General features: G+C 28.4%; 3 protein-coding genes across 3 annotated transcripts; all 3 read left to right on the forward strand.

Annotated features, from left to right (window-relative positions):
* The first annotated feature begins 2,100 nt into the window (after nt 1–2,100).
* LOC137826823 (UDP-arabinopyranose mutase) lies at nt 2,101–4,811 on the forward strand. Its single transcript, XM_068632963.2, has 3 exons — nt 2,101–2,406; nt 3,220–3,349; nt 3,444–4,811. Exons 1-3 carry the CDS (start codon nt 2,287–2,289, stop codon nt 3,461–3,463), a joined length of 270 nt encoding a protein of 89 aa, XP_068489064.1. The 5' UTR covers nt 2,101–2,286; the 3' UTR covers nt 3,464–4,811.
* Nucleotides 3,542–4,811, forward strand: RGP5 (Alpha-1,4-glucan-protein synthase family protein). The gene has a single exon (XM_068632962.2). It carries the CDS (start codon nt 3,542–3,544, stop codon nt 4,592–4,594), a length of 1,053 nt encoding a protein of 350 aa, XP_068489063.1. The 3' UTR covers nt 4,595–4,811.
* Nucleotides 4,812–9,916: 5,105 nt separating this feature from the next.
* On the forward strand, nt 9,917–10,783 carry LOC137826222 (uncharacterized). The gene is made up of 3 exons (XM_068632109.2): nt 9,917–10,091; nt 10,201–10,320; nt 10,408–10,783. The coding sequence occupies exons 1-3, from the start codon at nt 9,972–9,974 to the stop codon at nt 10,621–10,623; spliced, it is 456 nt and encodes a 151-aa protein (XP_068488210.1). The 5' UTR covers nt 9,917–9,971; the 3' UTR covers nt 10,624–10,783.
* The last annotated feature ends 1,886 nt before the right edge of the window (nt 10,784–12,669 follow it).

Here is a 12,669-nt window from a genome sequence, read left to right on the forward strand (position 1 = left end):
TCTGATTTTATCACATTCTCGATCTTATGCAACTTCTTATTTTCTTCTTCTCAATCCTTATTCTCAACGGTGTGGTTGACAATAAGAGACTCCTTGTTGAAACGTGTTTGTGCTTCGACTTTGACTAGATCATTATAAGTATTTTTTTCATGTGTCTTTATTTCTATCGTCTCGACTCTAAGGTGTCCTACTTCTTGCTCATTTTTCTTTTATGAAATGAGTAAATTTGTTTTTTTTTTCTAGATTTTTGGACTCCTTTAACTTTCACTTCACTCATGTAAACCAATGTGATTGTTTTACTAAAGAGAATTGTTTAAGTTTCTCCTTAAGTGAACAAAGGTAATTGCTTTACTGAAGACAAATTTTTAAGCCTCTACTTAAATAGAAAACTATAAAAACTTAATCTATAATTACAACTTCTAAAATTTTATCCATCAAACAAAACTCACTAAATAGTTTACCGAAATTCTAAAGAAAACCTACTAAGAAACTAATTATTAAAAAACCAAGCTTTCACTTCCTATCTCTTACAAACCTTTCAAGAAATTCTTAAAAAGACACAAGACCTCCTAAAACTTCTTCAAGACAAGCCAAATCTATCATATAACCTTCCTTATCTTAATTTGATACTTAAGCTCACGTAAACCTCGAAGATTTAAGTCACGAAACTAATTTACAAGTTTAAGATTTTATCTTTATCTTTATCTGTATTTGTTAGCTTTAGTAGATGGGATATTGCAATAAACCTCTATCCAATATTTTATAATTTCTTTAATATTTTCTCATTACACTTTTATATTTATCATTTTTAATCTTTTTACATTTTCTTATTCAAAATATGTAAAATTTAAAAAGCATTAAAATAGGCCAAATATGTTGTTAATTAACAATATAAACAAGGTATTATTATTTTTTAGTATTTATTTTATAAAATCTCAATTTGTCTCTTATTCTATTATAAAATATAACAGACAAAAAAGAACAAAGATGAAAAAAAAAATATAAGAAAAACAAATGATATAAAAATGAATATATATTTTATTATATTGAAATCAAAACGAATAGTCTAAATATATATAAGGTGTATACTCATTCTAAGTCTAATTAAAAAAAAAAATAATCAATTAATAAATACAAAATCATAACAGACAAAAATAAAATAAAGGTTATTCATCTTATAAACAAAAACAACTAAAAATTAGAGAAGACACAATTAATAATATCATTTTTCTATAATGTTTGTATTCATATCCTTCAATATTATTATGGGTGTCGGATAAAAGAAACATGTTGTATCATAACTATTCTCTATTCAAATATATACTTTATTTGATAAAAGATATTTAAATTATGATGGATTTAATTGTTTTTTTGTCTTAAAGAATAGAAATGCTTTAATTTTACTCTTTATTAATTTTGTTTCATTTTTAATTCTTCATATTATATTTTTTTTCCTATTGTTAGTGTGACTCATTGGTCCATAGGCTTCCAATTTAATTTAATTAAATAAATATACAAGATCATTGACCTTCCAAATTTCTTGCTTAGTCACCAAGCCTCTATCTCTCACGCACAAGTTTTTTAAATTTGTACATGATATTCTTTTTATCCATACACTGATTTCTATAATTGTTAGAAAAATATTATATGCATTTCTTATACATTAATTTTATTTTTTATTCCAATAAAATATTATAATATTTTCTATTTCTACACTCCTAAAATAATTACAACAAACCAAAAAATTAAATAAAAATTACTAGAAAAAAAAAATCCCTTTGTGTAGTTAGTTTAAAAAGCAGGCCGAAGACGGAAGTCACGCAAGTCTCTGATTTTTTAAAAGATACGATGCACATGACACGTACGAAAGACACGCGTTGAATTTAGAAAGCATGTGAAGAGAAAAACCGAAATTGTAGCAGGCGTTTTTTTAATTACCATTATTATTTATTATCATTAAATAATAATAACAATTGTTATATTTAATAATTTTTATTTAAAAAAATCACGTTATATATTAAGTATTTTTTTTATGTTGATAATTAAATAATATTTAAAATTGATGATGATATAATGTTATTATTAATAATAAAGTTGTATTTTGAAATTTGTGTTGTTGCAGAGAGGACGGAGACAGCACAGAGATTCTTGGATCGTTCTTCCTTCTCTTCTTTCTCTTGCTTCCTTGTTGCGACCATTTCTTTAATCACCATTTTTTCTCTCTCTCTCACACCGATAATTGTAGCCATCCACCACCGTTTATTTTTAATTATTACTTTCGAATGAATGAGAACAAAACCACCGCCATCGCTCTTATCTCTCACCATTGACTCAGCCGTCCTTAATCTATCCGACATCTACGATCTCTCCTCAATCCCTGATCACATCCTCCTCGACCTCTTCCTGGTACTTTTCTTCTTATCATCTCTCTCTCGCTTTCTCGCTTTTTCTCATGCCTCCTACTCCTACTTCCTAGTTAACCAAGGTTCCACTTTCGTGCCCTTTTTTCATTTTTTTCTTCATTGCCACCTCCCCTTTTGTTTTAATCAATGCCCCTTCTTTAGATCTTCCGTAAAAATTAAATCTTGCCTCGTTGTTGAATGAGGGAAGGAATGTTATTCAGCTGCATGCTCTTTGCTTCTGTTTTCTTGTCATTTTTCAAAAAACAAAACTTTTGATGTACTTCTTTAAGGAATGTTGTCCCATCAGAATTATAGTTTTGATTCGTGTAACGTATTTAGTTGGTTCATGCTGTTCTGTTTTGTGCGAATTATCAAAGTGGAATTTTAATTCTAATGTGGTTGATGGAAGGACTGGGTACTGGTTTTGTGCTTTTTTGAAAGTTCCGAGGACTTGTGTTAAGCAAATTATGAAACAAATATCGTTTATGACTGTTAGGGATTGGGATTGAATTGATGATTATGTTTTCTTGTATTTCTGTTTTGGGGGCGGTTATCCCTAGGGTAAGATTTTCCTTCACTTTCTGCTTTCTTGTAGGGTATCACGTTTGAAATTTCTTTTTCCCTGTTGCTGCAAATGTAGCTGGGTCAAACAACTGTTTCATAATCAGGATGGGAATCTGGAAATGTCAAATATTGTTGTGGATCTAGTTTCAGTCCTTTTGTTGTCTATATATATTATGGCCTTTGGATGAAACCTGAAGCTATTTTATTTCACTGTCATTCAGCATCCTTATTATTTGTGGTTTTTCATGGACAGAGAATATTAAGAGCTGGGAAACTGACTGAGAAAGTTCTGAGACTGTTCATAGCAACTGGTAAGGATGAAGTCATCTCCCTTGTTAAGGCACTCAATATCCAACATGATCTGACCCCTGTGCTTCCCACAAGTGAGTTAGTTTAAGATTTTATGCAATACGTACAGTAGCTATTGATGTAGTGACAAATGATTCTTTTCTGACATTTGAATATCTCTAAGTACAGGGTGTTCTGAGAGATTCTAAAGGTTAAATTATTCGCAGTTAAGGAGGTCAAACAAGACTTTTAGTTTGTGAGATAGTCTGTATTCTGTACCGTGCAAGATGTCTCAAGCAGTTATCAAAGATAATGAAGTGGACATTGTGATTGGTGCACTGCACCCTGACCTCACAGCTTTTATGAATGAATGGAGGCCAATTTTCTCCCGCTTTCACCTGATAATAGTAAAAGATCCTGATCTCAAAGAACAACTAAAAATTCCTGAAGGATTCAGTGTGGATGTGTATGAAAAGGCTGATATTGAGCGAGCGGTGGGTTCTTCCTCTTCTATTCGCTTCAGTGGCTACTCTTGTAGATATTTTGGCTTTCTAGTTTCACGGAAAAAGTATGTTGTCTGTATTGATGATGATTGTGTTCCTGCAAAAGATAATGCGGGGTTTTTGGTGGATGCTGTGGCTCAGCATGTTACGAACCTCCAGACTCCTGCCACCCCTTTCTTCTTCAATACACTATATGATCCATTCCGGAAGGGTGCAGATTTTGTTCGTGGCTACCCATTTAGCCTGCGAGAAGGGGTTACTTGTGCTCTCTCATGTGGGTTATGGCTCAATCTGGCCGACCTTGATGCTCCAACACAAGCTCTGAAGCCAGCGCAGAGGAATTTGCGATATGTAGATGCAGTTTTGACTGTTCCTGCTAGAGCCTTGGTGCCTGTGAGTGGAATCAATATTGCCTTTAACCGCGAAGCTATCGGTCCAGCAATAGGCCCGGCATTGAGGCTGTCTGGGGAAGGGAAATTCAGGTGGGAAACTGCGGAAGACATATGGTGTGGAATGTGTGTGAAAGTCATATGTGACCACCTTGGCCTTGGTGTGAAAAGTGGGTTACCCTATGTTTGGAGAACAGAAAGGGGTGATGCAGTTGAGAGCTTGAAGAAAGAGTGGGAAGGGGTGAAATTGATGGAGGATGTTGTTCCTTTCTTTCAGTCATTGAAGTTGCCACAGTCAGCAACTACAGCAGAGGATTGTGTGGTTGAGATGGCCAAAACAGTGAAGGAACAACTAGGGAAGGTTGATCCTATGTTTTCTCAGGCTGCTGAAGCCATGGTAGACTGGGTCACGCTCTGGAAGACAGTTGCATCTTCTTCAAGCTCCTGAACTTGAGGACCCTTGTAAGAGTGACGTTCCCTCGGTTGGGTGGCTTCTATATTTCTTTATTTTGTTTCACTAATTTATATATGTCTTCTTTTTTCCGGTTTGTTGTGAACTTAGCTTACATTTTACCTGACACAGATAGACTAAAGGCTGAATAAAATGATGATACTACTTATGGGCTTTGTGACAATTGAATAAATGCTTTGTCTTGCTTTATAAATAACTGCTCTTTGTGTTAATTTTCTAGTTTACTTGTTTCTGGTTTTCTGTTTTACTGATATGATGTTATATCAATTGGTTTACTGATTTCTTTCTTTTGCTTCCTATCATATACATAGGAAGTCTTTGTTTTGTTCATGCAACTTTGAATGATAATCAGAAAGTTTATCACCTCCTTTATCCTTTCACACGTGTGATAATCACATACAGAGTGTTATCAACTCTCTTGTGGCAGTCTTGATCAAAATCAAGATCATCAAATCATGAGTTAAGATATTCAATACTTTGAACAGAACTCCTGCTATTTTCTTTGTTTCTATATAACCTCTCTTACAAGAGAGAATACATGCTTAGATGTTCACAAACAAATGCAATCACCAATGACATGGAAACAGATTTAAGAACATTATTCGAATTGCTTCTTCAAGCGAATATTATATTTTGAGACCAATACCAAGATTCTTATTTGTCCTCGGTTGTCACTAACAAGGAAAGTTTCTTTTCCTTAGAACATGGTTCGAATTGCTTCTGCAAACCAACACATCATGAAAGACCAATAACTTGATTCTTATAATTGTTTAGGTTTGAGATCAATTCTATCTGAATAGCTAGTTCTTATTATTGTTTTCAATTTATACATACACCATCTTAGCTATGACTCGACAAAGGGGATATGATAGATTCACAGCTATTAGGTTAAGTCTTAAGTTGTAATACTAGGTTTTAGTCAAATTTGGTTTGAGAAAATGACCCCTTCATAAATCAGTAGATTGAAATATGCTCCAATAATAACACTGAACCCCATATCAAATTATATATATATATATATATATATATATATATATTTTATTTTTTTTTAAATAGTCACTATTTTTTTTCTTACTAAAAGTATATATGACATAATTATATGAAAATATATACAAGATGTGACTACCTAATTATCAGAGTTATTTAATTGGACAAAAACGTTAATTTTGAGTGAATTAAAAGAAAGATAATCAATTTTCATTCAAAATACTATTATAAGGAAATCTAACAATTTTTGTTGCTTGCTTCAATTTTGTTGACTATTTCAATCAAATTAGTTATCGATTTAAAATTAATTGTCCATTTTAAATTTTGATCTATCTATCGTAATACTTATAAATATCTTACAACACGTGTAATAAATAATATGAAAATAAAATTAATTACATTTCATTTTTAAGCAAAATTAATGGTCCATTTAAATTAGTTTTGTATTTTAAGTTTGGATTCATCAAGAAGAAGGTCAAATAAAAACATTTTCTAATTTCATGCGCCATAATTGTCTTTTTAAATTAATTATCTTTTAAAACATGATTTTATATCTTAACAAATTCAAATTAAACACATTTGCGTTGAGTTTATTTGAATTATTATAATGACTTAATTCATACTTTGATTGAGAATTTGTTTGGACTTGAGATTGGAATTGTTTGTTGTCTCTCTTGTTATATTTGGTTTGTACAATAACAAAGAAGAGACTTTGTTGAAATTTCATTAAAAATTATTAACTTATTTATTTCGTTAAAGTGTGAGACTTAATACAATGATTAATGTTAAAATTTGAGACTTAATACAACGAGTAATAATTTATGTAATATATATTAATCATTTTATTGAATCTAGAGTTGTCTAATTCAATAGTTTGGAAATATTTTTTTTTACTCAATTAATATGTCACATCAGATCTCCTACTATATTTTCATAAAATTCTTCTTTATGTTCATTTAGTTTTGTTTCTTTGAATGTCTTAATTGTGGTGAATTAATCTAACCACTCTCATGTCATGTTATCATTGTGAAATAGTATCAAAATTTTATAGAAATAAGAAGTATAACTTTAATGCATATTATTAATCTAATATAAAATTTGTGTTTGTAAATGAGTTATGACAACATCTCTCAAAGTGAGATGTACATGCATAAGAAAAGCTTTACTAACTATTTGAAAATAAGATGAAAGTTGGATAAATGCAATTTGCATGTTTAAAGATTAAGAGAAGAAAGTTGAACAATTTTTGGAATTTTCTTTCTAGAATTTCTCAATGAAGTTGGACTAGTATCATTGATTTTTTTTTTATCATTTTTATTATAAAACATAAGCATGAGACAATAAAGTGAGTGATATTTTTGAAATCTCTCAAATTGAAGAATTTATAATGGAGATGTTTGATACGCTTAATAATCTTACATCACTTAGGAGTCAAGGATAATAACAGTTTATATTTTTTTTTCTTTTAATTCACTGAGATGTCTTTTAAGGACAAAATCGTGATGAAACTTCAAATTTCAAAGAGAACAATATCTTTGATGCAATGATTGATCCTAGTGATGTTATCTCAATAGACTAGAGGTTGAAACATTGATACCGACTATGGGAATTGAAAACTCGTTCCCTTAGTTCTCGACTGTGTGTTTGTTCTAGTACGTTCAATAGTCTTACATCACCTAGGAGTTAAGGGTAATGACAATTTATATACATATTTCTTTCTTAAGGACAAAACTAGTGACAGAGTTTCGAGTTTCAAAATGGAATATCTTGAATGTAGTGATTGATCTTAATGATGTTATCTCAACGAACTTAAGGTCACAACATAAAAATCATTAGATTATGTATTCTATGATGTTTGAAAGTTTTCACCTTACTCCTTTCTATCCTTAAATTTCACACAATTATTTTAAGATATGTGAATTGGAAGGCAACTTATGAGTAAAATGATAAAAGTTTCACTAGAACATTTGAGTACCAAGGGAGAATACCTTGTCAGACAACGTGTTTTAACAAAAAAATATACTCTATACAGTTAGTTTTTAATATAAAAAATATATAAAGTTAAAAAAGTATACTACTAAATAAAAATAGTTGTACTGATAAGGAGAGCTCCAAAGATCGTCAGCATATTAAAAATTAAAACAATACAAATAAATAATAGAATAAAATAACATTGTATCAAAGTCCAACAAATAAGTCTGAAACACTAAAATATATTTAGTAACGTCAAGGTGTGAAAAGTAAAAACTCAATCAAGTTAAAGTCTAACAACAACCGTTATAAATAGGTGATCTGTTTAACTGAAAAGTTGAGTGTTTTTATCTTATAATTGAGTAAATTGATTTTGACTTTATCATTAGAGTCCTTGCAGGTACACACACTCATCCGAGAGTGATCCTGGACTTAGAAGTCGAGAGTTAAACCAAATCCAATACTTGAGTGATGGTTCACATCCAATAGCCAAAAACAAGTTCTAGTCCACATAACAAAAAATCAAAACTAGTTGATCCAGTAATCGAAAGTCCAAGTAATCATTGAGAAGATGAGAAGATGAGAAACCGATTGAAGGAGAAAAAGTTTATTATTTCTAAGACCATGTAAAAACAATAGTTATGGACAACATCACAATTTCTTTAAATTAAAAAAATTATTATTATTATTATTACCTTATCACTTTACAGGTATATATATTATATTATACTCATAACTTAATTTATAAGTATTTAAAAAGAATAAATAATTTTGGATGAAGGCAATAAAATATGTTAGAAATAAAAAATAAATAAAATTCTTAAAAATTAAAAATAGATAAACACATTACCAAATTATGTTTCTTTCAAATTTGTGAATAATGGAACTATTTTTTTATATGCATCTTAAATTTTAAATTATATTATTATTTTACCTATTTTTAAATTTTATGAAATTGTGAATTCTCCAAAATAGACTGAATAAAAAATAAACTTACTTTATACATTGATTAAGTTTATAACTAGTATTAAAATTTTATTTTCTTTCAATGTCAATTATATATATCCTTCTAATGATTATATATTGTAGAACTAAATGAGAGTCACAAGGTAATAACTCCAAATTGGATAACAATAATAATATTACCTATAAATTGTATCGATTAATTAATAGTTTTTTGTTTTTTTTTTCATTTGTGACAAGTAAGACTAATATACCTAGCCTTTCTCTTCAACATGTTATAAGTGATATTAAGAATTAAATTTAGCATAGAGTCTTTTTTGTCTCTTCGTCTTAGTATTTTCTTTTCTAAGTGGAATATCAAAACTAAAACAAATAATAAATTCCAAGTTTTTATAGGTAGTAGTTGGAAATCACAAGACCTGTTTTCAAAAAACAAAAAAAAATCAATGTCAACATAGTGAATCAATCTTAAAAAAAAATGGTATCATTTATAAAAAAAAAACTTATTAATTGAAGTATTTAAGATATATTTCAATTTATATATATAAAAAAATCATAATCCTAAAAAAAATAACATCTTTCCAAAAAAAAAACTCCTATCCCAACTAAACAAACATTAACAAGAAAATCATGAAATAGAAACCAATTTTTAGAGATAAAAAATAATTAGTTGCTACAGTGACTAAATTAGAGACGAATAACAATTTTTTGGTTTTTAAATTGGTTTCTATTATTGTTAAATGGTTTCTAAATTGCTATCTAATTAACTACCAAAATCTTTGCTACTAAATTTAGAATCTAAATAATTGGTAGTTAAAACATTGGTAGCTAATTATATATCAATTTCGAAACTATTTAACATTAATAAAAACTAATTTAAAAAGTAATTTTTTTTAGTTTATAAAATAGTATCTAATTTAGTCATTATAACAACGAATTATTTTTTATATCTAAAATTGGTTTTTATTTCATGATTTTTTTTTTTTTTGAAAATCAGATGTGTGACAAACTTACATATACCATAGCTAAAAACATACATAAAAACAAGTTGAGTTGGTGAAGAAGTGGTAGAACAATAACCTCGTGAGATAAGTGCTTATGAAAACCCTAGCTTTAATCAAGAACAATAGAATCAAAATTGAAACAAATACCATGTATTAAAAAAAAGAATACAAAGTCTAAATTTGAATCTCAACATTGAGCCTATTTTTCTAAGGCCACAAAAGTCCTAAGATCCTGGGTCTTTTACACCGTTCAGTAGCATTGTGGATCTCTTTTTTCTACCACTAGTGGACGTGAATAACTCTTGCCACACGATCAAACAAACCTCTGAGAAGCACTATATATACCTATACACAGTGACCTTCAATGCAACAAATCATACACAATTCCCTAACACATAACAAACAGAAGAAATCAAAGAACATAGACAATGGCAAGCTTCACCCTAGTCACATCCCTCCCAAAGTTTGGCCATGCTGGAGCAATCATTGCTAGGGCTCGTGCCTGGAACCCCAGATTCTTCGCAGCCACCACCCCTAGATCAATTCAAGTAAACACTTCACTTCAACTTTTGTTTCTATGATATTGTTGCAGGAAAATGGGAAAAGAAAGTTGAATCATAGTTGCTATGAACAATAATTCTATATCTTGGTTTGTAGGTACCATCTTCACCAGAAGGCTCAGCAGCAGTTGAAGGAACCAAACAAGGAGCTGGTGAAACAGTGAATAACAGTTTGAATGAATCAACTCAAGACAAGGCTTTCACCACAGCACAACATGTAACATTTTAATACTTAGCAGTGACTTATATATATATTAAATCAATGAAAGTGATTAAGCAAAAGTTGATGATATTGTTGAAACAGGTGAGTCACAAGACAGACCAGATGGCGAATCAGGTGTCAGCAAATGCTCAAAACATGGCAGAGAGGGCAAAGCAGACAATGCAAGATGCATGGGATTCCACTAAGAACACAGCCAATAGGGCTAAAGACACTGTGGTAGCAAAGTCTCAAGAATCAGCTGAATATGTCAAAGAAAATGCTGAAGCAGTGAAGAACAACATGAACTCAAAGAACTGATATTTTTCATCACCATAGTATTTCATGTTTTCCCACTTATTAACAATAATTTTGTAGTTTCTTTTTGTTCTGCATGGCATCAAATATGGAGAAGATTGATGTGTCTCTTCCCACATGCCATTCATATGAAATCAATAAATACTTAAGCGTTTCATAAGTATATTATGGAAAAAGTTTTGTTAACACTGCACACAGTAAATAACACTATTCATCAAACCTTTTGTAATACTATTATAATATTTTAGATGAAAAATTAAAATATTAATTTAATTGTTTGTTAAGAGTGTGTTTTTAATGTGTATCAGTGTCAAGGCATTATTAGTACACTATGTTAATACGTTAGTAATGACTTTTACTAATTAACATTTATATATATTAATGAAAATATTTATATAAATTTATATGAATATTAGTAAAAAAAATTAATAACTATTTTTCATAAAATATAACACTTTTAAAATATTACTAAAATTTAATAGTAACATTTTCAAATAAAAAAAACATTAAAAAAATATTACTACAAATTTTTAATAACCTTTTCTCAATAAAAAGTTATATTTTAAAAATGTTACTAAATTTTTTTAAGAATATTCTTTTATAGAGACAACATTATAAAAATGTTACTAATGTACACATTTTATAACATTTAACAAATGTTATTAAATTATTTACTTTAAAATGAATATTTTTTAATAAATTGAAGTTATGTCCATTAACCTAAGCTGAAAATATAAAAAAAAACTTTTTAAGTTACTAGTGCAATTTAATATATTTAGTTGATTTTTAATATTTCTAAAAATAATTTAAGAATCACAGCCTAAGGGGATCTATTAACTATACAAATAATCATTTTTAATGATTTCATACCCAAAGTTTACTCTTGCATTTGATTAATAAAAAAAATAGTTGGTGATAAAGGTATTTTGAAGGATTTCCTTATTTGACAAACTATAATGAAAAATAATGAACTCAACATGTTCAAGTTGGGATTCAAGACCTAATAATAACTAGGCAATAATTTATAACTAACTCAACAACATTAAAATGAACTAGAAAAAACTATTAAACTAGAGAAACAAACTCAATTAGTAGCTACAAAACTATTAAAACATTCTTTAAATATTTTATATTCATTTATTTAATTATTTTTTTCTCAATAAAATAAAAATAAAAACTGTATTATTCAATCCAAAGAACGATTTGATTAGTTTGTTTGGATGGAATCAAAGCATTTGAAAGGCTTGCAAAATACATAATCTTTCCCATGGGCAGTATTAAAATTTAACTTTGATTTTTGTATTATATTTATTCCAATTTCATTTTACTTCATCGTTATTCATTTTTAAAACATAGTATTTTTTTTATATTTTTTAATACTATTTTTATTTTACATTTTATTGATTAGAAGTCTCGGGAAAATATTTGTTTCGAAAATATCAATATTAAAATGAAAAAATACTAAAAATATTTCTAAATAAAGTAAATTACTCAAAAAGTTATAAAATATGTTCTAAAACCAATGTCTTAATTATGCATGTTAAGTAAAAGTCCAAAAAAAGAAAACGATTGTGAAAGTATACACCTTTCAAATATACAAACATCTCAACTTTATATGATGGTGCTCTTACTAAATTTTTTTTGCAACTCATCGATTGTATTTTCAAATAATGAATAATAGAGGTCAATTTAATTATAATAAAAAAAATAAAAAAAATTAATATAAGTGTATTAGGAAGTAACTTTAAACTTAACTCATTATCAACTTCTAAAATTAGGTTTATCTCTACTTTATATTATAAATTCATCTTATTTTTAGTCGATATAAGATCTTTAATATTTATACTCATGTTGAGACATGTAGGTTTTGTATGTAAAACTATATATTTATGAATGATCAAATAACGAGTGTTATGATAAGTTCAATAAATTTCACTATAATAGACTTTAAGATCTTATTAATTAAGAAGAAAATTTAAACTTAATTTATCTTCATTTATTCTCGAAAAATAAAGTTTGTTGTCACTTATATATTATAAATTAAATTGA

The sequence above is a fragment of the Phaseolus vulgaris genome, chromosome 8 (genome assembly GCF_051622355.1).
Source record: "Phaseolus vulgaris cultivar YP4 chromosome 8, ASM5162235v1, whole genome shotgun sequence".
Lineage (NCBI taxonomy): Eukaryota > Viridiplantae > Streptophyta > Magnoliopsida > Fabales > Fabaceae > Phaseolus > Phaseolus vulgaris.